The sequence below is a fragment of the Vombatus ursinus genome, unplaced genomic scaffold (genome assembly GCF_900497805.2).
Source record: "Vombatus ursinus unplaced genomic scaffold, bare-nosed wombat genome assembly UNPS02000580.1, whole genome shotgun sequence".
Lineage (NCBI taxonomy): Eukaryota > Metazoa > Chordata > Mammalia > Diprotodontia > Vombatidae > Vombatus > Vombatus ursinus.
In genome coordinates, this window is record NW_020940358.1 from 3,789,247 (window position 1) to 3,816,669 (window position 27,423).

The 27,423-nt window shown below is 36.7% G+C and overlaps 1 protein-coding gene across 2 annotated transcripts in view; it reads right to left on the reverse strand.

The window, feature by feature from the left end:
• PRPF6 (pre-mRNA processing factor 6) overlaps positions 1 to 27,423 on the reverse strand; it is a 71,557-nt gene that overhangs the window by 39,353 nt on the left and 4,781 nt on the right. For both annotated transcript variants that reach the window (XR_003568058.1, XM_027849620.1), the window contains exons 4-12: positions 16,351 to 16,429; positions 15,140 to 15,316; positions 14,771 to 14,926; positions 14,417 to 14,511; positions 13,460 to 13,616; positions 11,176 to 11,338; positions 5,636 to 5,754; positions 4,323 to 4,541; positions 3,633 to 3,755 (exon numbers count right to left, since the gene is read on the reverse strand). Coding sequence is in view for 1 of the 2 variants with exons in the window: in XM_027849620.1 (XP_027705421.1) it covers positions 3,633 to 3,755; positions 4,323 to 4,541; positions 5,636 to 5,754; positions 11,176 to 11,338; positions 13,460 to 13,616; positions 14,417 to 14,511; positions 14,771 to 14,926; positions 15,140 to 15,316; positions 16,351 to 16,429 (1,288 nt within the window). In the remaining variant the exon portion in view is untranslated. The remainder of the gene's footprint in view (positions 1 to 3,632; positions 3,756 to 4,322; positions 4,542 to 5,635; positions 5,755 to 11,175; positions 11,339 to 13,459; positions 13,617 to 14,416; positions 14,512 to 14,770; positions 14,927 to 15,139; positions 15,317 to 16,350; positions 16,430 to 27,423) is intronic.

Below are 27,423 nucleotides of genomic sequence, written 5' to 3' on the forward strand. Positions count from 1 at the left end.
GAGGGTGGTTAAAAGTCATAAAATGGAATAGACAGTTGGAGAATAACAGTAACAGGTAGCATGTATTTAGCACTTTTGCAATGTGCTTTACAAATTTTATCTCATTTGATTCTCACAACAACCCTGTTAGGTGAGTGCTATAATTTCCTCATCTTACAGTGAGGAAATTGAGGCTTAGAGAGATGAGTGATTTGCCTAGTAAGTATCTAAGGCAAAAATGGAACCCAGGTCTCCCTGACTCCAAATCCAATGCTCAATCCACTGCACCACTTACTGGTCTTAGGACTTTAAAAAAAAAAAAAAAAAGATCATCAAATTTGGCAATTAAGAGACCAATGGGTATTTTGAAAAGAACAATCTCAGATAAGTGATAGGTTCTGAAACTAGACTGAACAGGGTTTAGAGCAAAGTGAGAGAGAACAAAGTGGAAACAGCAAGTATAGATGGCTTTTTCATGATTTCAGCTGAGAAAAGGAGGAGAAATATAGAGATAATATATGAGAGATGAGGGAATGGTACGGTCTGGAGAAGGTTTTTTAAGGATGGGAGGTCTTGGGTATTTCTGAGGCAGCAGGGAAGGAACCAGTTAATAAGGAGAAACTGAAGATGGGGGGATCCCCTCAACGGGGAGAAGGATGAAGGAAGATGACCAAGGATGCATGGTGCTGGAGAAGACAGAAAGGAATAGGATCCAGCACACATGGCAGGGAAGGGTACACTGGCTAGGAGAAGGGGTATCTTTGTCAGAGACTGAGAAAGGAAAATAGAAAGAGAGATGATAAACTACTAAGGGGCTTTGAGATGAAAAGAATGGGAGAAAAGAAAACTATCAAATGGTCACTTTATCAAATGGTCTCAATTTTCTCAGCAAAATAAGAGGCAATATTCTCAGCTGAGAGAGATAGGGGAGGGGGAGGTTTGGGAGGGAAGTGAAGGTTTGGAATAGCTTCAGCAGACAGGAAATCCATTAGGGAGAAATAAAAGGACTGCCTTACTGCAGTGAGGGCCCAGTTGAGGTTAGATAACATAAATTTGTAATGAACCCATTCAGTAGTTGTGAAACTTTCTCCAACTATGTTCAGTGGCTCATGAATAGGAGCAGAAGTGAAAGTTGGGCACAATCCAGGGCTGAGGTTTGGCAAGAGAAAAGTAGCACTAGGTTAAGGGGGTCAGGAATTCAAGAGCCAAGGGCAAGATAGTGATGAAATGGCTAACTATTGGGTTGAGGTCAAGGAGAGAAGAAAGTTAGGTCAGAGTAGATTGGGAAAGTACTGAGGCACAGAGGAACTTAAGAGGTCTTAATGAAGACAGAACAGATTTAGAAGAGGTAAAGAAAAAGGAGAAGTAGAATGATAGGAGACTACAGTGATAGAAATGATCAGTGTTGAAGCTAAACGCCAGATTCTAAAAGGCATAAATTGCCCTTGTCACAAAAAGCTAACACAATTGTGTACCAAGGAAAGAGTCATGCACAAGACAGGCAAAAGAAATATTACTTGTGAAGTACAATTCAGACAAAACGATGGAGGAGTGACTAAACTTGAAGTCTACACAAACCAGTCTAAAAGCCACTGTCCAAGTTTCTAATCATCTTCCTGGAGAGTTATCAATTATCACCAATCCTCAAAATAATAAGTATAGCGTCAATTATGGAAAAAATTTTAGAATAGCAACCGAAATGACAAGAGGGATTCTTACTGCAGACTGATTCCTTTGTGAGTAAGATAACCAGACTATGTATCTTTGACCAGCCTAGAAAGCAGCAACGTCACACCTACCACAAAACTTCTAGGACCCAGTTAGGCAGAGACATCAGGATGAAAAAGGACACAATACTAAACAATCTAGACAATCCATTGTTCCTAAATCTTGAACTCTTTACTCCCACCTTCACACAAGCTTGTCTCCTATACATGGAACTGACTATCCACCCCAAACTCCTAATTCAAATCTGCCTACTGAAATCTTTCTGTTTCTTCAAGGCCCAAATCTGGCGGCACGTTTTGCATAAAACTTTCCCTAACAGTTTCAACTATAAGTGATCCTTCCCTCTTTGAACCATTCATGTTACTCCATCTGACATCTCCTATACACTAAGTTTGTATTGTAATCTCTATCATAGTTGTATTGCCTCTTTCTTCCAACTGAATTGTAAATTTCTTGAGGAGGACATCATCTTTTATGCTGCTATCACCAGAGTCTCGTCTGGGGCCTTGCACAGAGGAGACACTTAATGAAAGTCTGATAAATTGAAAAGAATGCAGAGAAAGAAAATGTAATCATTTCCACGCAGAGAAAATAACAGTGAAAAGTTAAGTTTCTCAATCATTGCTTAGTATGATTTTGCCCAAGAGGTGAACAGAGTCAGTCCTTGGTACTGTGGAAAGCAGCACAAAGAACACTCTACCCTTCAGCACAGAAAAGGCTTTAGGTTTTATTCTTTCTGATAAGAGTTGCTTAGAAAATAGGTATATTAATGAGTTATGTGTGAAAGACAAAGTTGTTTAGAGGAACAATCTGAAATAGCATAAACATCCCCATCATATGTTAGTCACATCTAAACAGACTGCTATTAAATAAGTAAAAATAAGGTGAATAGCTAAACAGAGAGGATTGGCTCTAAGTTCAGAGAAAAAAAAATATGGCTCTGAACAGTTAGGGAAGAAAACACAAATTTGGTGAAGTCTTTAAGGATACGATTACTTGCTCTCTATTTCAGTGAGGAGACAATTACTGCTCATTTGATACTGAGCTACTTGTGATTCAATTACAAAGTTGCTTCTAAATAGCATGTCTTCTTATTCGCTATGGATAGTTAATTTATTAAATATTGTCATCTGTTAATTCAAAAACATTTACTGAGCATCTATATTCAACAGAAAAGGAAAATACAAAGATAAATAAGACTTAAATACCCTCAAGGAACGTACAATATAGGGGAGAAAATATATGTATACCAATAAATTTCATGTATGTTATCAAATGACAAGGTTATCTTACTATAAAATGGGACTATAATTAATCTTTTCTTCCTCAGCTATAGCCATTGCAGTCATGTCAGTAGTTCAACACCCATAGAGTCAATTTACTCCATGAATTCATAGCAATGTAGATTTAAGTTTGCTAAATATGCCTTCAGAAATAATGGGGAAGGGACAGCTAAGTGGCGTAGTAGATAGAGCATGGGACCTGAGTTCAAATGTGGCCTCAAACACATAACACTCACTAGCTGTGTGACTCTGGGCAAGTCATTTAACCCCAACTGCCTCACATTTAAAAAAAAAAAAAATAAAAGAATGGAGAGAAGGGGTGAAAACTGGTCAGATAATGTGTGACTAGCCTATCTACCTTCCTGCAAGGCTCTGTTCAAGTGTTACCTCCTAGCCAAGACCTTTTCTGATCACCTCCAATTTTTAATAGTCCCTAGCTTTGTATATGCTTTGCACTTAACTATTTGTATTCATATCATTTTCCCCAGTTAGAATGTAAGACGGCTGGAATAGCCAGAGGGCTGGGACTGTTTCATTTCTGTTTATGTATTCTAATACTTAGCATATAATGAGTATTTAATAAATAAAATTTATGAAGTGAATTGTCACATACACATGGAAATATATATATACCAGACTCACACTATCTGCATCCTCCATCCAGGTATGTTTTCTATCTTCTTCCTCAATCCCAATTCCAATGACTGCACGCATAACAGCCTGGCAGGTGGCCACACTCCCAGCTTTATCACACTCTTCAGCATCCTAAATACAGACATATAATGTTAAGTGTAAATACTGCAGAGCCTAACTTTGAGCAAAGTGTTCTCTGCAGGGCAAAGATTCTCCTAAGGATGACAGAAACTTTTCCAATGCAGGAGCTTCTGCATTGTGACACATTTTTTCCTAGAATCATCCACCTCTTAATCACAGATGCCATTTTTTCATCTCCACTGGCAAACTGTAACCAGTCTCATAAAAACATACAATATAAATTCTTCAGAAATCTGTACTCAAAAAGTTTGAGCAAAGTGGTTATTGTGAAAGAATGAAAAGCTAGGTGTTACAGCATATGGCAAACATATAATTATATCTGGTATATTTACGCCTATGCAATTGTGCTTCATTGCTGCTAAAAGTATACAAATGCTAATTACTCATCTTATGCAAGATTCCTCTCATTTAAATGTGCTGGTTGTTTTTCCCCAATATTGATGTTCCCAATACTTATTATAGTTTTAAAAACATTTAAAATATTTAAATTTTAAAACATTTTAAAGTATTTGATTCTATATTATAGTCATTTAAGACAAGGCAGACATGGGTCACCACCTGGATCCATTGCTCTCTGTTGATTTCTACACCATTTGCTCTAAGTGATGTGATGGCTCTGTCAATGATTTTCTCCACCATCTGAGTATTTCCATTGGCTTCCTCTAGTTTCGCTGCAGTAATCCAGATGTGCCGATCTGTGGGAATGTTCTCACGTGCTTTGTTTAAGACCTTTCGGGCATTCTCATAGGTCTCCAGCCTTGCCAAAGCAAGCCAAAGCTGTATAGGAAGACACCCCAGATGATTAAACAGATTACTATACCACAGGAGAAAGTGCTCAAGGCAGCAGCATCAACGTAGATGGCGAATAAACCTGAATATGTGCCACCAAAAAGGACTTGGGGAATGCTACTACCACTGAGGCAAAATTCTCTTTAAACAGAACTAGTTGTATATGAAAACTCAACCAACCTCTTGATTTTAAAAATAAATTGATTTTTCTTATAGCAACAATTCTCACTAAATTAAACTTTTCTTAAGTAACTACTAACTTATTCGTGAGTTTTTCAGTTAGCATTTTAAAAACTCAAATAGAATTCCAGGTCAATTTTTCCAATAACTAGACTAAATCAAGTCAATGATTCTGTGATGTTGTTATTAAATCCATTCCTTAAAAATAAAAAAAAAGCCAGGGTCTCTATATCTCACCAAGGCTAAAAATGCCGTGCCTACTCATGGACCTGATTCCACTACAGACTGGCACAAGAGCTTAAACCTGCTCCATTTCTGACTTAGGCTGGTTGACCCTTCCTGGTTCCTCCCTTTTTCCTCTCCTCCCCAGATTACCCCTGTTCTCCTGGTCTAACCATATCAATGCTAAACTTAGTGATACTTCATCAGCAATACCCCAATACAGCTCAAAATGATCAAGCTCAAAGACATGCCAGCCTCAACCTCCATAAGATTAAGAATCACTGCATTAAACAATGAAAGGGGAAAAAGCTTTAAAAACCTAGAGACTTGATGGCTTTTAGAACACAAATGACTCTGTGGCAGACATATCTTATTACTTTTATCTTGCCACTTTTCTCCTCCCTACTATTAGCCCTATAGGCACAAACAAAATACTGTACATAAACTGAAGTGCAGTTTAAAGGGAGTGTCCACTTGGGTCAGAAAATACAAAGTGATCATTTCTGCTTATTAGGTAAGCAAAAAACTTCACATTGGCACACTACCCAGATACAATGAACATAATAAACCTAATAAAGGCTCAGTGCAGAACTTATTTCCAAGATTCCAAATTTCCAACCTATGTCTGATGCACAGTTCAAAACTGAAGTAGTTACCTAAAAATAACTTCAATGACTTACCTCCACACTAGTGGGGCAGCATTCCACAGCTCGGCTTAGCATTATTCTAGCATCTTCTGGCTCTTCCAACTCCACAGCTGCCTTCCACAAGCGAACAGAGTTTGGAACATGTTCAAGAGCTAGGAGAGATAAGATGAGAAACTGAATCATGGAAAAAAGAGGTACAAAGAGATTTATGTGAACTATAAATGCTACTGACAATATGATAAAGTAGCACCTCCTCCAGGACCACAGTCAAATAACAAGGTTACCCATTTACCCATTTAAAATATCAGAAACCAGCCATCCACAAAGGAAGAGAAGAGGCCCTCTTCTCTTTTGGGTTTGTTTTGGTGGGGGGATTTTTTTTTAAGTGAAACCAAATGACACGCTAGAAAAAAAATCAGAAATTCTATACCTGTCAAAGCTGTGTGAATATATATAATCTGTGCATTAATACATTCTTATTCAAGTAGTTTCAACTGAAATTACTTTGGAGCACAAAGAACCAAATTCACCATCTGAATTTGTTGAAGATCTCACAGGCATCTTCATCAGTTTTCAACCTTGCTCAAATCAATCAAGGACATACAGAGTCTATTTTAATTTTAATATATATTTTAAATAACAAAGCTAGAGACCATTTGGCATAAATCAAACACCACTGCCTGCTCACTGCTGAAGATGTCATTTACATACTTGCTACAGCAAAGCATATCATCCCACTGAACACATTTGTTCTGAAGAAGGTGTGTGACAGATTTTTTAACAGTGAAACAGATCACCACTGCTATACCCCTCTATCTGACAAGCATCTATTTTGGGAATATTTAAGGAACTTATGACCCTAGTAAATGATGAAGTAAGTTACTGGTAGACTCAAAGCTAGGAAGGAGCTTAGAGACCATATAGCCCCAATCCTTCATTTTATAGAGAAGGAGGAAAAAAAAGAGGTCTGGAGAAAGGAAGTAATGTTCACAGAGCAATATAGTTAGTTAGTGGCACAACCCAAATTTAGTGAAAAATAATACTAGTCAGGAGACTAGAACCCAAATACAGCCTTACAATTCAATAAGCTTTCATGAAGTGCACAAAGCTTTTTAATCTTTCCTATTCAATTAGAGGCAATACAGCTTATGGACAAAGTGCTGGCTTTAGAGTCAGGAAGACCTGGGTTCAAATTCCACCTCAAACACTAGTTATATGAATCCAGTTTCCTCATATGCAAAATGGTAATGAATATAATGATGCCTACCTCATAGGATAGGATCAAATGAAATAATATATGCAAATCACTCTGTAAATTTTAAAATATTATGTCAATATAAGCTATTATTAATATATCCATACCTATAATCTAAGACCCAAAATAACATGGCAACCAAGATTAAGGTAGTAAGGCAAAACATAATACCATAATGGTCTGGAAAATATGATTCAGGTAAGGCTCAGGGATAAAGTTCTTTGCATCCCCCTCTGTGCCTTTGCTACTTCTATGCATATGACACAAAGCACACATTTATTGAAAGAATCGTAAGCCAGCTCAGGCACTGGCCTCTAGTCTCCTAAGACAGCAGACGGCCTGTTCCGGAGGAGACCATAAGCCATCATAGATCCTGAGCCTTGGAGTCATCCTTGACTCTTCTCTCTTTCCTCCACACCTCCAATCAAGAGCCAAATCTTTTTAACTCTACTTCCACAACATCTCTCCCATCTGCCTTCTCTTCTCTTCTCTTCTCTTCTCTTCTCTCAGAGCCCCAGCCCTCACTCAGGTCCTCATTACTTCCCACTGAAACTACTGCAATAGGCTCCTAACTGATTTCCTCTCTCAAGTCTCTCCCCTTTCCAATCCACCCTCCATAAAACGGTCAAACTGAAATGCCTAAAATATAGCTCATCTTACTTCCCTCAAAAATCTTCAACAGTCCTTATTGCCTCTACGATAAAATACAAAATCCTATGCTTGGCTTTTAAATCCCTCCATGATCCGACTCCCATCTATCTTTCTAGTTATTTTTGGTAGTATTCCCCTTTGCTAACTTTCCACTTCAAAGTGGCCTCCCAGCTGTTATCCTGTACACAACGTTCCACTTCCCACCCTTGTGTCATTGCAAAGGTGGTCCTTCAAGTCTAGAATGTCCTCCCTCCTTACCTCCACTTAGTATATAACCTAACTTCCTTCAAAGCAAGGCTCAGATGCTACCTCATACATAAGGCCTTTCCTGATCCCACCCATCATTAATGCTCTCTCCCTCCTGAAAAGTTCATTGCATGAGAGGTGATAAGAATAAAGGTCTTCATCATATATTTATATGTTCATACTTATTAAGTTCATCTTAAAAAAGAAAATCTTTTGTGTACATGTTGCATCTACCCAAAAGAATGTAAGCACCTTAAAGACTAAAGACACATATTCATACATGAACATGTTGATACGTTTTGCATGACTTAACCTTATTTGTTACAGCAAAGGGTGTCTATATAGGGTTGGGGCAGTGGATAGATAGCAATAGTGACACCAAAAAAAGAGTAAGAGCATCAGTGAAACATTTAAAAATACAAAAGAGCAGAAATTCAGAAAGGGACACAGATAAGCAAGACAGTTTTATTATTACCTTGTAAAAACTTAAAATACACCTCCAGAAAAACGTAAGTTCACAATTTCTCTTTTCAATTCTTTGTCATATATTTAAATGTTCATGTTTGTTAAGTTCATCTTAAAAAAGAAAATCTTTTATGTACATGTTGCTTCTACCCAAGAGAATGTAAGTGCCTTAAAGACTGGGAATATTTCATTTTTGTCATTGTCTCAAAGTACTTAGAACAGTATCATGCATGTGGAAGGTGCTTAAATGTTTGCTGAACTGAATCAGCATCACAAAGAAGTCATGTCACATATAGAACAGATATATTAATCTCAACTGATACAGTTTAACATTTGCATACATCTACAGATTCTTATGAATAGTAGCCACTACTTCAATTTTCTAAGTCAGATCCCCAAAATCCAACTTTATTTTAAGCATTTGCTGACAGCTTAATGGATAATAACCTAGCTTTCTCAAAAGCAATTTATCATTGAGTCACCTCAAAAAAAAAAGTCAGAAGAATGCTAGTTTCAGAAACGCTAAAAAGAAAAAAAAAAGGTATGTGTTAAGCCGATACTAACATTAAGATCCAAGCAGTTGAAATCTAAGTGTCATTTTGGTAACTCAATATTCTTTCAATTTCACCAAGGGGTTTTCAACTTAATGTTGTCCAAGCACTCTCTCTTCCTTAGAGAAAACATGCTGTCAACAGACTTGTTTTTGTTGCACAGTTGAGAGCATCCCAAGCTAACAAACAACTATTCAAGACATGCCTTCTGATGACCTTGAAATATAATTATGCTAACAATGCCCCAAAGATACTCTGCCACCCTACATATGTAAAACCAATCAAAAATGTATTCAGAAAATTTGCTGCTTTAGTTCTCCAGTGAATAGTAAAGTATCCACACACACATTAATTGCCCTTCATCACATTCAATGCAGCAGAATCAGTAGAGCTTTTCTGAATGAATAATGCTAATTGCTAATAGCATGATGTGTTATTCATCAGAAAACTGTTTTCCTGGTTGCAAAGATAAGCAGTCCATTTCTATAACCCAAGACAGATGCTAGTCTTCTGATTGTGGCCTCACTATAAAGAGATGCTGGCTCAGAATCCTCCGATGAGTAAGTGAGATTACAGTAATGAAACCAGACTTCAGCAAAGGAAGACACACAAAAACAAGCACGATGCCATTAAAAACTTAGGAGACCAGAGATCACACGAGATACAGATTTCTTCTGGCAATCAGAATAGGTCATAAAATTATCAGAAACCACAATGAGGTGATTTTAAATAGCCACAGATGAACACCACTGGATATCAGTTTTTCATTGCACTTTGGCATGAAATGGATAAATAGCAGTATATGAAACTGACAGCCAGGTGGTGAAAAATAAGAAATAGACGAAAACTTTTATGAGAACTCTAGTACTACAATATACCTTATCAAGGGAGACTTTCCTCAAATTCTCTTGACATAACAAAGATACTAATGGAGGATACAGATTATCCATGACCAGCTACCCTTCTTTTTCACTCATATATTTCTTTAATGACATCCTTTAAACTATTTCTCCATCACAATTGCCAATTTGTAATATACTGCAACTTGGTCACACCCAACACATACCTCTCTGGAGTGATCTTGTATACCTCTGATGGAAGTATGTGAGATACCTTGTTGCAAGATGCATTTTGCGGTACTGAATCAAATGCTTTTTTATGGTCAACAAACAACAAGCACAGCGGTTTCTTGTATTCTCCACATCTTTGGTCAATCTTATGATAGTAAGGTGTGGTCTACTATGGAATATTTCTGTGTGTAAGTCAATCTGTCCCCTTCTAATATCCTCATCAAGAATGCTCTCAATGTGTAGGCATACAAGGTTATTTTTGTAAAATTTTCATACAGCTGGGAAAATGGGAATGGGGTCAAATGGTTATTGTTCTCCCAATAGTCTTTTTATGATACTGACAACCTCTGATATTTTTTCTATGTGTTTGGTTATCAAGTTCTTCAAAGAATTTCTCTACTTCATAGTCCTCTAAAGCAGCTTTTGCACATAAGCAATATTATTTTCCTGATAATATCTCTGCAAATACTTATCATAATCATTACTAAACAGAAGATGACCAAATGTCTCATGACATTTGTCTCTGGATACACAATAAGATAAACTCTGTCAATTCCTTTGTTTCTCCAAAGAGGATCCTGTTGATCCCCTTTCCATTTAGTTGCAACTTCCTTTTGTCTTGTGGCATCATGTCAAGATTGATATGACGCAATTATTCCACTTGGTATGTGTTCATCCATTAGCCACTGAACAAAAATTTCATATGCAAAGTAGCAATACCTTCCGCCCCCTTTTCATCTACTCTGACACTTGTTACTGCAGGAGAAAGGGGGAGTACAAGACTAAGGGCTATTTTGTATCTTTTTTTCTTGTTTCACAGATTGCCACGGCCAAATAGTTCCTCACTAAATGGAAAATCTAGCAGTGATGAGCTATTTACTAAGAGTAAAGACTAAACTCCTGCTGGAAAATGGTATCCACATCCAAAGAATGAACTGTAGAGTTTGAATGCAGATCAAAGCATACTATTTGCTCTTTTTTTTCCTTCTGTTTTGTTTCCTCTTTCTGGTGGTTCCTTCTGTTGGTTCTAATTCTTCTTTACAACATCACTAATGTGAAAATATGTTTAATAGGAATGTATATGTAGAGCCTATATCAGATTGCACACCCTCTGGTGGAGGGGGAGACAATTTAAAACTCAAAAGCTTAAGGAAGTGAATGTTGAAAACTAAAAATAAATTAATAAAAAAAAAAGAGTAAGGACTAAAATAATCAGAAAGAAGAAAAATGCCAAGATCCAAATAATACAATTACCTTTAATGACTCCAAAGTTTACTCTTCAAAGGACAGTAATCGTCCTTGAACAAGAGACTAACTGTTCAAAGAAGGCCTCACCTTTCCTAAGAACACGCTTCTTTGCTCGGATGTCTGTTTCTAGCTCTGCTGCTCTGATATAAATCCGGACAGACTGTGGAAGATGACGAACAGCCTGGGCAACCACGGCCTTGGCCGTATCACCAGGCTGTAGACGGGCTGCTTCCAGCCATACATCTTCACTCTGTGTAGCAAAGACAATAGGAGTAAATAGTATCTGTGGTACCTGAAAATAGTTAAGAAAGTCCAAGTGGCTTCTCAGCAGTAATGACTGTTAAAACAGGAAGGTTCTGAGGTTTATCTTCTCTTAAGATCACAATCTTCTAAGAGAAATTCAATTGTGCAAATTTCATACTGTTTATGCACAAAAGATCTTTGCCAGTATTTTGGAATATGGCTAATCATCACGTTAACTTTTTGTGTTACAGTGATGAAGGTACCCTCTAATAATGGTCTCCAAAATAAGGGCTAGGATTCCCTAAGAGGCCATGGCCTAACCCTCAGGGTGGGCAAGCAACCAATCATGAGTTGAAAAGCGAGGTCAAATTCCACCCTTGCTGCAAATAGCCAATTGTGGGGTTTGTCTCCAACACACATACCTCCCCCTAGTTCAGTGCAAGTTTGCAGCCTCCCCCACTTTGGAGCCTGGTGTTGAACCTTAAGGGCAGTTAAAGCCTAAACTAAAGGCAACCCAGTGCAGCTGCACAGATGCCATTGGTAAAATTCCACCTCTATTCCTGGCCCCCAGATCATCCTGTGGCTGTGAGCTCTGTACTTGGGAGTAATGTCTGGTAAGAGGTTGGCCAACCCCCTTTTCATTTTGGAATGGAAAATGTGAGTCATACTGCTGAGCAAGCACAGACAGATTTGTGATCTGATTCACAGATCTCATTACTCCAATCTACTCCTCTTCCATACTTCTCCCCCAACGGCTGTTACATTCTTCCAATCACCCAGGCTTTTACAACCTCATTGTTATCTGTGACTTCACTCTCACTCCACGTCCACATAGCCAATTAATCGGTGCCAGATCTTATTGGTTCTATCTCCACATCTTTCCCATGTCTCTTTTTCACCACTCACAAAGACAGCTTCCTAGTTCAGGCCCTCATCACCTCTCATGAAGACTCCTGTAATAGTCTTCTATTTGGTCTCCCTGCCTCAAATCTCTACCCACTCCAATCCATCCTCCACACAGCTGCCAAAGTGATTTTTCTAAAGCACTGGTCTGTCTATGTCACTCCCCTACTTACTTAATAGTCTTGTGATGTTTCAAAACCTCTAGAATCAAATATAATTTTATCATAGCTTGCAAGGGCCCAAGCCTCCAGGCCATTTCTTAGCAATCTCCTCACCATGCTGTGAGTACCCTCCTCTCTTATCCCTCCTATAACATTCCCCACCAGCCTCAGCCCAACCCAGCCAACTTTCCGACACCATTTTATGTGTTTTCTTTCCCCATTAAAAAATAAGCTCCTTCAAGGCAGGGACTCTTACTTGCTTACAATTATATCCCCAGCTCTTAGCACAATGCCTGGCACGTAATAATGACTTAAACGCTTACCTAACCATCTGTATCTCATCCTTCTTAAATTTCTATTTGTGTATAAATCTTATGATGGACATAACTACTAGTATATTAGCGCACATATATAATTTCCAAATCTACAGATACATAGGGATGGTGAATGCAAACAAAAAACTTTAAAAATCATTGGTCTATATAATGCTGTGAACCTGGGGACACCATTTGACCTTCACTGAATCCACTGAATAAGAAGACACCATAATAATGGGGTTTTAGTGTTAAAAAAAAAAAATCACAATAAAGGTTTTCAGTGTTCTGTTTCTGCCTCTTAATCCGTTCCAGAAAATGCGCAGGCAACATTTTCTTAAGATGCTGGACTATTGCATATAATTATTTTTATATAAGGCAAAATGGGAGAACTGGGCAGTGGGGTTACTTTTTTCCTAGTTACTAGTGTTAAATTATTTTTAAGGTCACTAGATCCAACAGTAAATCTTTTACTATCTACTAAGATGAAAAGGAAATAAAAGCCACAATGGCAATTCAATCTTCAGTCCACATGGGCAAGATGGAAAAACCTTTTCTGCTCTTGCCTTTTTGAGATGGCTTTTGATATCTAAAGGTCATTGTCCTAATTTAAGTATCTCTCTCCCCTCAGATGCTAGAACATAACACAGATTCTTAGAAACACGAATTTCACTGAAGGTAAGTCACTATTTTCAAGAAATTTACAATTATTAAATAAGAGGGGGGAAAAGGTGCCCCCAAATGTCTTACCTTGGGACACATTTCTGTCCCTTTCATAATGAGGTTTCTAGCTACTTGTAGTTTTCCAGTGACTTCTTCCAAGCGGGCTGAAGCAATCCATGCCGGAGGATGATGGGGATTTGTCTCCCTCACAGATTTTAGAAGTAAACGGGCCTTTTTAATGTCACTAGGAAGACAGGAAAATTCACACTGCTAAACTTTTCATGCTGTCATAATCACTATCATAAATGCATAAAGTAGCAACCTAAGTCCATACAATTACAAAGGATCCTTGCACCTCAATAAAAAGCATTAAGATATACACAGCCTAGCATATCAAAAAATCTAAATTATTTGCTGGCTCTTCAAAAAAGGGCTGTGAATGCAGTAATAGAATACAACCAAATAAGTTTGAGATATACATGTGGATACAAATATTTAGAGAAATACATCTGTGATTTCAGTGGTTACAGGAAAATTCTCAAGTGAGGAAACTCCCCCTTATCGATGCAGTTTGGTACCTTCTCAACACTCATAGTCTTAAAAGGGCTGCCTAAAGCAGAAGTGGTAAACTCAAGCCCAAATCATATTAAAATGGGATTGGAAAATGTTAAAAAAATAAAAATATAATACAACATAGATGGCAATTTGTGGTTTTTAAGTTAATATGTACATCCATCCCACCCAAGGATCTGTTTCTATTTGATTTTTATACCACTGGCCTAGAGCATTGAGAGGTTAAGTGACTTGCCAAGATCACACAGCCAGTATGTGTCAAAGGCAGGACATGAACCCAGGTTTTCCTGGCTTTGAGGTTGGTTCCCTTTTGTGCTGCCTCTATGCAAATACTTAAAAGAAAACAAAAAACTAGACGGCATCAGAGTTTTCTACATGGCAATTTGATATTATCACAAAATGAGTAAAATATTTACAATTAAAGTAATTTAACATATCATCCCAAACACAGTATCCCCCTAAAATACCTACTTAATATCTCCTCCATGTGTAGGAATCATAGAATTCAAATCTGTGAGATAACCCTTGGGATCCACCACAGTCTGCCCACTCACAGAATCAGACACCTGCAAATACAAGTTTGAGACAAATAAAAATGAAAGTCATTTTGGTCACAACCAAAAACTCTACCTGATGGATTCCTGGGGGGAAAAAATCCCAAATCCTGGTGATTTGTTGTGAAAATCCGAAGAGAGAGTATACAACTTCAACTCAAAGAACAATTAATAATAAAAATTGTCATCAACACTGGGGCGGGGAGTGGGGAGGACAGCATTGATGTAAAAGTCCATGTTCCCTGGAATGCACTATATTCTAATATTATACCTGACTCAATCGCATATCCATCAAAGTGTTCCTGGCTTGGCCAATTTTCCTCATGTCCAATTCACCTGTTCCAGGTGTCATTAGCCCAGGTGTCATTCCACCTGGATATGGAGTATTTAATCCTCCTGGGTAGGGTGTATTAAGACCTCCAAATTGCTAAAAGAAAAAGAGTGAAAAGCAGATTTATGAGCTGAAGAAGTACCTTACTTTGTGAAGTCTTTCAGGTTAAGTCATGAGCAGTCATCTAGTTTATATAACCACTGTATTTGCTTATCCCCAGGATTAACTTTCCCAAGACTTCACCATGAACACCCCACAACGCTCTGTTAGATCTGAAAAAATAAGTTTTTTATTCGTGTGGAGTCTTACTGTTTGTCGAGGATCCACTGAAGTGTGGTTCTCTCCAGTCTGTAAATGTTTAGCAAAGAAACTGTCAGGAACAGGGGTAAGTTTCTCATATCGTGGATTCCGCTGGCGCTTGTTTCTAGCGTCACCAACTTCAGGAATACTTAGCCACTCTTCTTCTGTAACTTCTGCCAACTTTCTCTGGGGAAAAACGAATCGGCCACTTCAGTTAATACTTCAATTTTTCAAGCATTTCTGGTTTTATCAGAGCAAGTGCTCTCTCTCTACCAACGCAGACCACAATTTCTCCTATACAATCTTCAAAAGTTGAAAAACTCCATCAAGCCTGTGGCCAGCCTGGTGATATGATTTAGCTAGTCGGCAGCAGACACAGACGATCTATTACAGGCCTGTACTAGAAACCTTTCCTTCTCGGCAGGGCTTCCCCAGTCTGTGCTTCATTGGTATAGCATCCAAAAATCAATGGAACACCCACACGATGATGGAGGGATTTGGTGGATTAATTAACTTAATTATAAAAGTCCATATTTGTAACTAAAATCTAGAACACACAAATTTATTCCCTTAATTGAAAAAGACTTTAACATTAGAATAGTTTTGTGAAGGTACATTTTCTACTTTACTAGCAACTCACCATTCCACAACACTGAGAAAAACCTTCTCTAAGGGCCTGAACAGCATATCTTAGAAGGCAAACTGATTTGTGTTAAACTGAAAAAACTTACAGAAAGGGTTTAGGCGAGGCTTTGAATTTTTTTTTTTTTGGTTGTATTTGGCTACAGATTTTTTTTCACTTATCCATCAGCAAGCATTCACTTACTTATTTTTGTGGTTTTGCTTTAACATTATTTTTTAAAATTTTTGAATTCCAAATTTTCTCCCTCCCTCCAGGCCCTTCCCATTGAGAAGGCAAAAAATATATCAACTATAGATATGAAGTCAAGCAAAACATATTTCCATATTAGCCATGTTACCCCCCCAAAAAAAAAAGAAAAAGAAAAAGAAAGTGAGAAAAGTATGCCTTAATCTGCATTCAGCGTTCACACAGATTTCTTTTTTTAAAGTAGGAAATCCCCACCTACTCATTATTCTGAATAAATTAAACAATAACTGACAGTCACACTAGTTCTGTGCCAAAATTAATAAAAACAGAATGGTACTCTTGAGTATTGTCTTAAAAGCACTAGAATTGGCTTACTAAATAGCTTGCTTACTTTCAGATCTGAGAATTGCTGCTGAATTTTAGGACGTTCCATACGGTATTTTTCAATTTCTTCTTTCTCCCTCTGTTCCCTAGAAAAAGAAACATTTACAAAAATATCAAGTCTCCATTCTGCAAGGATAACTGAGCTTTATAACACTTTTCAAACATCTGTCCACACAAGAACAATTTCTGAGGTTCTGCATTTAATCCAAATGATGAATGTTTTATGGTAACAAATATTATTCATTCATAGATTTATCTTTGCTAATGAAGTGATGCAGTATTACAAATAACGCAAAAATTAACATACTAGAATCTTAGAAACCTGCCTACTAGAATCCTAGGATGTTAGTACATTTTTACATTATTTATACTTCTGCATTTTTCTATTACCAAAGAAAATCGAAAGTTTATTGTATCCATAAATGATGTTTGTTACGTTTGTTTACATTTTGTTTAGCAAAGAAACTATCAAGAACAAGGATAAATTTTTAGAACATGTTTTCATATTGACAACTGAAGACAGATGTAACCGACGTCTTAGGAATTCATAAAACTTCAAACACTTAAATGATACTATGAAGATGTAGTTCAGGAGGAACTAAATGCTGTTCACCTTCTTCAACCTTTTCTACTCAACACCTTCCCCTCTCCAGGTGGTAAACTGCATTGCTTCTCAAATCATGCTAAATATGCATCATAGTTGCACTGGACCATTTCTCAAAATTTATAATCTATCTAGTTTTATACTCTTCCTAAGTAATTAAGTGTTCTTGTGTAATAAGCTTTTCCCAGCAGCAGAACTTTACTCCGTACACAATGGAAATTTACACAGTGCCTTTAAAAATAAGAGAAAACAAAAAAGATGACATTAACCAAGCAGTTAAACAGGAGACCCTAATATGAACAAAGTTTTTAAAAAGCTTAAAGACAGATAAATAACCTTAGGCAAGTCACTTAACTTCTCCGTATACTAAGTCCACTAAAATCATAATTAGTGGAGTTTCTTCACTTACTAAATTAAATACCAATGAAATCAAAGTTCAGGTTGGGGGCGGGAGGAAGGGGGTTTGACTAAGCTAAGAAGCAGCTACAAATGGATAGAGTTAATTTTCATTCTGAAAAACTGGGCAATGAAAATTTCTTACTTTACATTCCCAAGTCAATTTTTTTCCCTCAATAACTTTGCCTTCTTTCTCCAAGATGCTGTCCAAAGCCCTGTACTGTTCAACATTTTAATCAATGTCATCAATGAAGCAATAGATAGCATGTTTTTCAAATCTTCAGATCACTCGGACAGGAGGAATAGCTGACACACTAAATAACAGAATTATCGTGTCAAAATGTCAGAAGGATGGGCAACTTCTGATGAGATTAAATTTAATGACAAATGCAAAAACCAACATTTGAGCTAAAAGGAGTCAACTGTATAAAATACAAGATGGAATACTCAAAAGTAGTTCATGACTAAAAAGTCGTTCACATGAAAAAGACCTGACAGTTTCAGAGGATGGCAGGCTCAGTGTGACACAGCAGCCAAAAAAAAACCCTTATTCAATCTCAGGCTACATTAATAGAAATATATCACTAAGAATGAGGGAGGTGACAGTATCATACTGTACTCTCTTCATTTCAGATGATACCTAGAATACTATGTCCCATGAGGGACACTATATTTTCAAAAAGGAAGCTGATGAGCTAAAAAGAATCCAGGGAACAAACAACCAGAGACAGTGCTGCACTTCCTCCTTACCGTTGCTTCACAAAGTCCCTCTCTTCAAGACACAAATGAAACACAACCTTATGCATGAAGCATTTCCTGATTCTCCCAACTGCTAATGCCTTCATTCTGTGTGTGTGTGTGTGTGTGTGCGCGCGCGCGCGTACACTTTACATTTTGACAAGGTAAAAAGCCTAACTCCCCCAAAAAAAATTGTCAGCAAAAATTTAAAGGAAAATCAAATGAAGCAGTGATCAATAAAACAAAAGACAAATACCAGTAAGCTCCTCCATCCAACCTAGGACTGCACAAGAAAGGAGCCAGCAGCCTCTGGGTACTCTTTGCAGGCATAGGCTAAAGGGTCCTACATCCAAGCTAACCTCCAGTGAAGAGGGTCCAAAGTTGTCAAAATCTCAGCCCTAGCCTGTTGGAATCAGTACCTGGGAAAAAGTCAGTTCTGAGTAAGTCATTGTATAAGGAGACTGAGACAATTTAAGAATCATCCAAATGATCTAAAGCCAGCCAACTCCCAAGAAGGAACCATGCAGAGAAACAAGAAAAGTAGCAATTATCAAGGGAAGCAGAGAAGTGGCAGCAAAAGGATTCAGTGACTGAATCTGATTAGAAGGGGGGATGAAGTACGGGAGAGAAGAGAACTTCCAGGCAACCGGCACTATCCCCCTTATTTGGTGGTTGTGCTGAGGGAATTAAGGACATAGAACTGAGGCAAAGGCACCTCGCGGTCATCTGGTAGGGGCTTATCAGGTCCTCAGCAGAACACAGAACCAACTCCCAGAAAGACTGTGCAAGGATAAGGAAGGATGAGCCTCATCTTGGTAGGGATAAGCCAAGACTACTACCCAAGCTGAGCCATAAAAAGAATAAAGCAGAGGATAGGACACTATCTCAGCCCCAAACCAACCAGAACTATCCCAGACCAGAGCTGAAGAAGATAGTGAAGGGGAGCTGAAAATAGTCATCCCATCCAGAACTGCAGGCAATTCAGCAGCAGCATCTAGACCAAAGTGGTCAGGACCTAGCACAAAGTCCCAATCTAGAAACTAAGGTTAAAAATATGAGTAAACAAAAGAAAATTATGACTCCTCTGAAGAATCACTATGCATTAAGAGAAACCCAAGAGCTAAATGCCGAAGAAAACAACTTCATGATAAAAACAAGTAGAGCTTGCAAAAAAATATTACTTAGCCAGAACTCTAAGAATTGACAGATAATACTTACCGAAGGGAGGGGGAGAGTAAAACAGTGAATAACTGTAATCTTCAAATATTTGAAGGGTTTTTATATGGAAGAGGAATTAGATTTACTCTGATTGGCTTCAGAGGGCAAAACTAAGATAAACAGTTAAAGTTATAGTGAAACAGATTTTCAATCTCTATTAGGGCAGTCCAAAAATTGAAATGGGTTCATGAATGCTTAAGTTCCCCATCACTATAGAGCTTCAAGCAAAAACTGAACACCATTTGTTGTGGAGACTGTAGAGAGAATTTAAGCTTTAGGTTGGGTTTAGGATATCTGAGACCCTTGCACCTCTAGGATTCTATGTGTAATATAGATAAATATATACACACACCTATACATACATATATTAACAATGTTTTTATTTTAAAGAAATCAAAAACGACTAGAATTATAAACTTGGGCAAGAAACTTGACGATGATAAGGGCTCCAGAAAAGAACGGCAGGTTTGGATTTGAAAATGAAATTTGTTCTGGATGACAGTGTACAATATAAGAATGACAGGCTCTTGGCTACAAACAGGACATAAAATAAGAGTTGGTAAGAATGCATCTGCCCAAAGTCCTACAAATAAAAATTTTTAAAGAGACTTTTAAAAGGGAGAGAGAAATATGCCAATTCATATCCACCAAAGCAGATGCCATAGACTAGAAGCTACAACATAGCAGTAGGCACATCCAGAAACTAAGAAAAAAAAAAAACCCAAGCAAGGAGTCAATAATAAAACCCACGGCACTCAAATGTCTATATATTTAAAGGCCTCTAGAGAGGCATCATGCTATGGTGGACAGAGCACTGAACTTCAATCAAAAATTCTACAGGACAAGTAAGAACCACGAGGAATGAAAAATGCTCAAGAATAAAATCCTGAAAACAAAAAGATAAGTCCATTAAAAAGAAAAGACAAGATTGCCTAAAAAGATCAATCTGGATACATGGGAAATTTTTAAATTTTTTTTTTAGAGACATATACAGAAGATGGACAAGTGGGCTAATAATAAAGTATAAATACAAAAGCACGGGGTAGTCCTGTAAAAATAGTGGCAGGCCAGTCAAAATTCAGAATGTGCTAAGGCTGGTGAGAAAAGGAAAAGCAATAAAAACGAAGGAGTTTTTAAAGTACTGGGAAAAAGATGAAGATAAAAGGACCATTGTTCAGGGAAGGTGGGAAAACAAAAAATTATTGTGCTCAACTTTTACTTTGCTTATTTTCTCTACCAATAAGAATGATCTTGGGACTAAAAGGACAGAAGAAAAATGGCTAATAGGAAGTTCAAACCCATAATAAGTAGAGAGATAGAAAGAGAGCAGTTAGATGCTTTAGATGAGTTCAACTCACCAGGACCAGTTGAACTACATCAAAGAGTACTAAAAAAAAAACTGATAGTCAAGATTACTGAGCCAATGTAATTGACCTCTCAAAACATTGGGCTACTGAATCAGAGGAAGACAAACAGCATTCCAATTTTCAAAAAATGGAAGAGCAGGCCAATGAGCTTGACTTTGATTCCTGGAAAAGTTCTAAATTATTATAGATATGGTTAATAAATATCTAGAAAAGGAAGAAGTGATCACAAAGAGACAGCATGGCATCATGAAAAATAAGTCATAAAACAGAATAATGAACTGATCACTGTATAATTATAACGACTATACCTGCCCCTTGAAAAGAGCTGAGAAAATGTACCTCCCTCCCTTCAATGAAGGAGTAGGGGATTTATTTTATATCCTACAAATTTGCTGAAGTCATTGTTTAATTGACTCCTTAGGGTTCTTTAAGTATATCATCTGCAAGAAGTGATAATTTTGTTACATTTTTAACTATGATTATCCCTTCAATCTCTTTTTCTTCTTTTATTGCTATAGCCAGCATTTCTAGTACCATGTCAAAATGAAGTGGTGACAAGGGACATTCTTTTTTCACCTTGAATTTATTGGGAAGGATTCCAATTTATCTCTGTTGCAAATAATGGCAGCTCTTGGTTTTAGATATATGCTATTTATCATTTGAAGGAAAGATCCATTTATTCTTGTGTTTTCTAATTTTTTAACAAAAATGGATGTTGTATGGTCAAAAGCCCTTTCTACGTTCAAATTCTTAAAATCTAGCCACTGCTTAGATTCTTACAATCTAGCCGATAGCTCACTAACATTCAGACTCCTTAAGAGTCTGCCCAATATGACGGATGCTCTAATAAACCTTGTTTTTGGCTGGGGGGGGGGGAAGCTCTGTCTATACCTATTGATATATTGATACAAAAAATCATATGATTTTTGTTGATTTTGTTCTAAGTATGGTGAAGTTTATAGCTTTCATAATATTAATCCAACACTAGTTAGAGTATATAATCTTCGTATTAAGTTGTTTTAGCTTCTTTGTTAATATTTTACATTAAATTTTTTACATCAATGTTCATTAGGAAAATTAGTCTATAATTTTCTTTCTTTTTTAATTCTCCCTGGTTTATTTATCAAGACCATATCTATGTCATATAAGGAATTTGGTGGGATCCTTTCTTTTGTTATTTTTACCCAAAAATTATGTAATGTTGGAATTAATTTTCTTTGAATATTTAACAGAATTCATTTGTGAATATATCTGGTCCTACAGATTTTTTCCTTTGGAAGTTCCCTTACAGCTTTTTCAATTTCTTCCTCTGAAACAGAATTAAATACTCTATTTCTTCTTCTATTAATTCAAGTATGTTGTACTTCTGTAAATTTTTTTTTTCATTTTAAGTTGTTGGTTTTGTCGGCATGTACTTGGATAAAATAGTTTCTAATAATGTCCTTTATTTCTTCGATATTTGCTGTGAATTCTCATTTTTCATTTTTGATATTGATAATCTGGTTCTCTTTTTTTCTTTTTAATCAAAATGACTAATGATTTGTCTAATTTATTGAGTCTTTTAAAAAATAGCTTTTACTTTTATTTATTTATTTATTTCGCTAGGCAATGGGGTTAAGTGACTTGCCCAGGGTCACACAGCTACTGTTATGTATCTGAGGGCAGATTTGAACTCAGGTCCTCCTGACTCCAGCGCCAGTGCTCTATCCACTGCGCCACCTAGCTGCCGCCTCTACTTTTATTTATTAATAAAAAGGTTGGTTTTTTTTTTCAATTTTGTTAATTTCTTCTTTAATTTTCAAGGTTTCTAGTTGGAGTTTAACTGGAGTTTTTTAATTTGTTGGCCTTCTAGTATTTTTAGTTGCATTCCCAATTCACTGATCTGTTCTTTCTGGTTTTTTTGTTAATAAAAATATTTAGAAACATAAATTTTCCCCCAAGGACTTCTTTTTCTGCATTCCAAAAAATATGGAATGTTATCTTATTGTTACCATTATTTTTAATGAAGTTACCTATCATTTCTGTGATTTGTTCTTTGACCCAACAATTCTTTAAGATTAAGTTATTTAGCAGCAGCTAGGTGGCGCAGTGGATACAGCAACGGCCCTGGATTCAGGAGGACCTGAGTTCAAATATGATCTCAGACACATACTAGCTGTATGACCCTGAGCAAGTCACTTAATCCCGTTGCCTAGGCCCCCCCCAAAAAAAGATTAAGTTATTTAGTATCCAGTTGATTTTTAATACTTTTTTCTGTAACCCTTTAATATAATTTTTTATTGTGATCAGTAAAGGATATATATATAATTTTTCTGCATCTTTTGTGACATTTTTATCCTAATGTTCTAAGACATAACCAATTTTTGTAAAGGTACTGTTAACAGCTAAGCTATAAAAATAGAAAACAATAAGTTAAGAAAACTTGCAGGCCATAAAATAAATCTACACAAATCATCAGCATTTCTTTAAAACACCAATAAAACCCAGTAGGAAGGAACAGAAAGAAAAATTTCATAAAACTATCACTGAATGTATAAAATACTTGGGAGTCTACCTTTCAGTATACACACAAAAAGAACTATATAAATACAACTACAAACAACTGTTAACAGAAATAAAGACAGCTCTAAATAACTGGAAAAATATTAATTGCTCATAGGTAAAGCGAACAAATATAATAAAAATGCAATACTACCTAAATTAATTTACTTATTCAATGTCATACCAGTCAAACTACCAATAGATTACTTTATAGAACTATGAAACATAATACTGAAATTCTTTTTAAAAATCAAGAATTTCAAGAGAAATAATGAGAAGAAATGAGAACAAAAAGAGCCCAGCCATGGAAGATCTTAATCTATGCTATGAAGCAGTAGTTATTCAAACAATTTGGTACTGGTTAAAAAATAGAGAGATCTATCAATGGAACAGATTAGTTATACGACATACAGAAGCAAATGTATCTAATAGCCTAATATTTGATAAACATAATGGAAGGAAGGAAGGAAACAAGCATTTATTAAGTACCTACCATGTGCCAGGGTCATATAGGTGGCACAGTAGATAGAGCATGGGGCCTGGAGTCAGCAAGACTCATCTTCCCGAATTCAAATCTGGCCTCAGGCACTAGCTCTGTGAACCTGAGCAAGTCACTTAACCCTGTTTGCCTCAGTTTCTCATCTGTAAAATAGGCTGGAGGAAGAAATGGCAAACCACTCTAGTGTCTTTGCCAAGAAAACCCCTAAATGGGGTCACAAAGAGTTGGACACAAGTGAACATGTGCCACGCACTAAAATAAGCAATTTACAAATATTATCTCATTTGATCCTCATAATACCCTGGAAGGTGGGTGCCATTACTATCCCCATTTAACAGCTGCAGAAACTGAGGTTCTTAGAGGCTAAATAAGTTGCCCAAGGTCACACAGCTAGTAAGTATCTGAAGCTGGATTTGAACTCAAGTCTTCCTGACTCTAGGTCCAGAGTTCTAGGTCCAGGAGAGCCACTTGATGTCTCTTGGCACAGCTACTGGGATAAGGAATAGCTAACAAAAATTGCTTAAAAAACTGGACAAAGATATGGAAGAAATTAGATTTAGACCAGTACCTATACCTTACACAAAGATAAGCTCCAAATGAGAATATGACCTAAATGCTTAAAGGTCACACCAAAAACAAATTAGAGAAACATGACAAAAATACCTATCACATCTCTGGATAGGAGAAAAGTTAATAACCAAAGAGGAATAAAGAGGATCAGAGAAGACAAAATGGATAGTTTTGGTTACATAAACTTAAAAAGGTTTTGCCCAAACAAATCAAATAAAGCTAAGATTAAAAGTGAAATAAATAACTGGAAAAAAATCTTTGCAACACATTTCTCTGATAAACATCTCATTTCCAAGTTATATAAGGAACTGATTCACATTTATAAGAAAAAAGAGCAATTCCCCAATTAATAAATGGTTTAAGTAAGTGAACAGATAGTTCTCAAGGGAAGAAACCCATGTGGCTATCTATAGTCACATGAAAAACATGCTCCATTATCATACTAATTACATCTCACACACACCAGAGTAACAAAGAAGATAAAAAAAGGAAAATTATAAATGTTGGAGGGGTTATGGTAAAGAAACAGATATACTGATGCACTGTTAGTGAAACTGTGAATAGGTACAATATAGAAACAAAAAGTTATTAATTAGTATGTGCCCTTTGATCCAGTTAGACCACCGCTGTACATATACCCAAAAGAAATCAGAAAAAGAAAAGGTCATCTTCGTACAAAAAAACATTAACAGCTCTTTTTGCGGTGGCAAAAAACTGGAAACTTAAGGAGTGTTAATTAAGGAATGGCTGATTAAGTCATGACATGAATATGATGAAGTATTACTGTGCTGTAAGAAAAGAAGAAACAAGGGTCAGGTAGGTGGCGCAGTAGATGGAGTACTGACCCTGGATTCAGGAGGACCTGAGTTCAAATCCGGCCTCATACACATAACACTTACTAGCTATGTGACCCTGGGCAAGTCACTTAACCTCATTGCCTAGCTGGAAAAAAAAAAAAGAAACGAAACAGATGACTTCAAAAAGACATACAAAGACTTACATGAATGTATTCATATACTGATGGAGAATGAAGCAGAACGAGTAGAACAATTTATAAGATCAATATTATATAAATAAACAATTTGGAGGACGTTTATAAACTGATGATGAATGAAATGATCAGAATCAGAATATAACACGGTAAAAATATGCAACTTTGAAAGCTGCAAGAGCTATGATAAATACAATGACCATTCATGATTTTAGAGGACTGATGATGAAATATACTATTCACTAAGAGAAATGATGGACTTACAGTATAGAATGAGGCTTACATATATTTTTACATAGCCACTGAGGGTATTTGTTTTGTTTGGTTATACAGATGTGTTACAAGAAATTTGTTTTTCTTTTCTTTTTCTAATAGGTTAAGAGGTGGAAGAGAGAGAAAAGATCTCTTTTAATTTTTTTAAATATAGATTGGAGGTTGCTACAGATATGAAATGTTGCATGAACTTTCAGATGAGATCACTGCATTACTAGTTTTACTTAACTGTTGTTTTGTTCTAAGAAACCTATCACTAAGTGTAAATAATCTTTAAATTTTTGTAATATAAAAACAAAACACATCAATAACACTTAAGAAAAGGAATGGGGGACTATGAATGTGGAAAATGGCATATCCTGTCAGACACATATGTGTTAGCTTTGCTGAACTATTTTTTTCTTCTTTCTTTCTTATTCTTTGTCACGAAGGATGTCTCACTAGGTAAGAGAGATGCAACAGATACATTCAGAAATGAATTATGAAGTAAAAACAAAAACATCAATAAAAATATAACATTTTTAAAAAACAAGTCAAAAAGTCATAAATGTAGAGTTGGAAAAAACCTCATAGGCTATTTTCAGTCATTTTTAGACTCATACAGTCTCTTCCTCCAATTGGTGAATTCTTCTATGAACCTGCATCTGAGAAAGTATCCATGCCAGCCACCATGTTCTCTTCAAAGCTGGATCAGTTAATGGCTCACCAGACCAACTCTAAATCTTGCCCCCCCCAATTAGTTCTTCTCTCCTCCCTGCTCCCTCCACCTCTGGCTTTTGAGCTCCCTTTTATATGTCTTCCTTCACTAGAATGAAAGATCCTTGGGGGCAGAGACTGTTTTTCTTTTTAACTGATTTATATTCCTGCACTTAGCACAATGCCTAGGACACAATAAACACTTAATAAAAGCTCACCTATCTATTCCAAACTGCTTATTTTACAGATGAGAAAACTGAGGTCCAGAGAGCCTGTCCCATTTGTCCAAGGTCACACAGGTAGTAAACAGTAGTGCTAAGATTCAAATCCAGGTCAAGGGTTGGAAAGGATCCCTGAGCCATCTGGTCCAACCTCCTCATAAATGAGTTGGAACAAGGTCATACGTACTGTGAACATCAGAGATGGTATTTAAATTCAGAGCCTCTGACTCCAAACTCAGTGGTCTTTCCATTCTGCTTTGCTGCCTCTCAACTGCCAGGTCATACTAGATTTTCTTATTTGACTGGCATTTCTAGACTCATAAATCAAGAGATTACTGTAGATATAACTTACCCAGATTTCAGCAAACAACTGGAAAGTTTCTCATGCTACTGTTGTTTTCCACATAGAGATATAAGCTAGATCGGGGCTTCTTAAACTTTTTCCATTCGACTCCCTTCTCAGTTTTGGCAGTTTTCCTTGGCATTCGTGCCCTGAGAGCATGCGAAATACAAAGTGCCCAAGCTTTGTGCTCAGAACCAAGGCTGCAGTGAAGTTGCATGATGCAACACAGGCAAGCACTGCCAGAAACACCTCGGATTCATTATGTGTTTGATTTTTAATTAATTTTGAGTCATTGTGCCTTCAGAAACCTTTTACAAACTTGCCAAATTTTTCTCGACCCCATATGGAGTCACGACCCATAGTTTAAAAAGTGTTGGACTAGATCATAATAGTTAGATGCATTCAGAAATGAATGAACAGTCAGATACAAAAGAATAACCATTAACCATTCACTGCCAATGTGGAAGGAGGTCTCCTGTCTTTAACCCTGGCTTCAACATTTTTATCAATGACTTATATAAAAGCAAAGATGGCAAGCTTATCAAATTTGGAAATGAATCAAAGCTCATTTATTCATTCATTCATTCATTCATTCATTCATTCATTCATTCATTCATTCATTC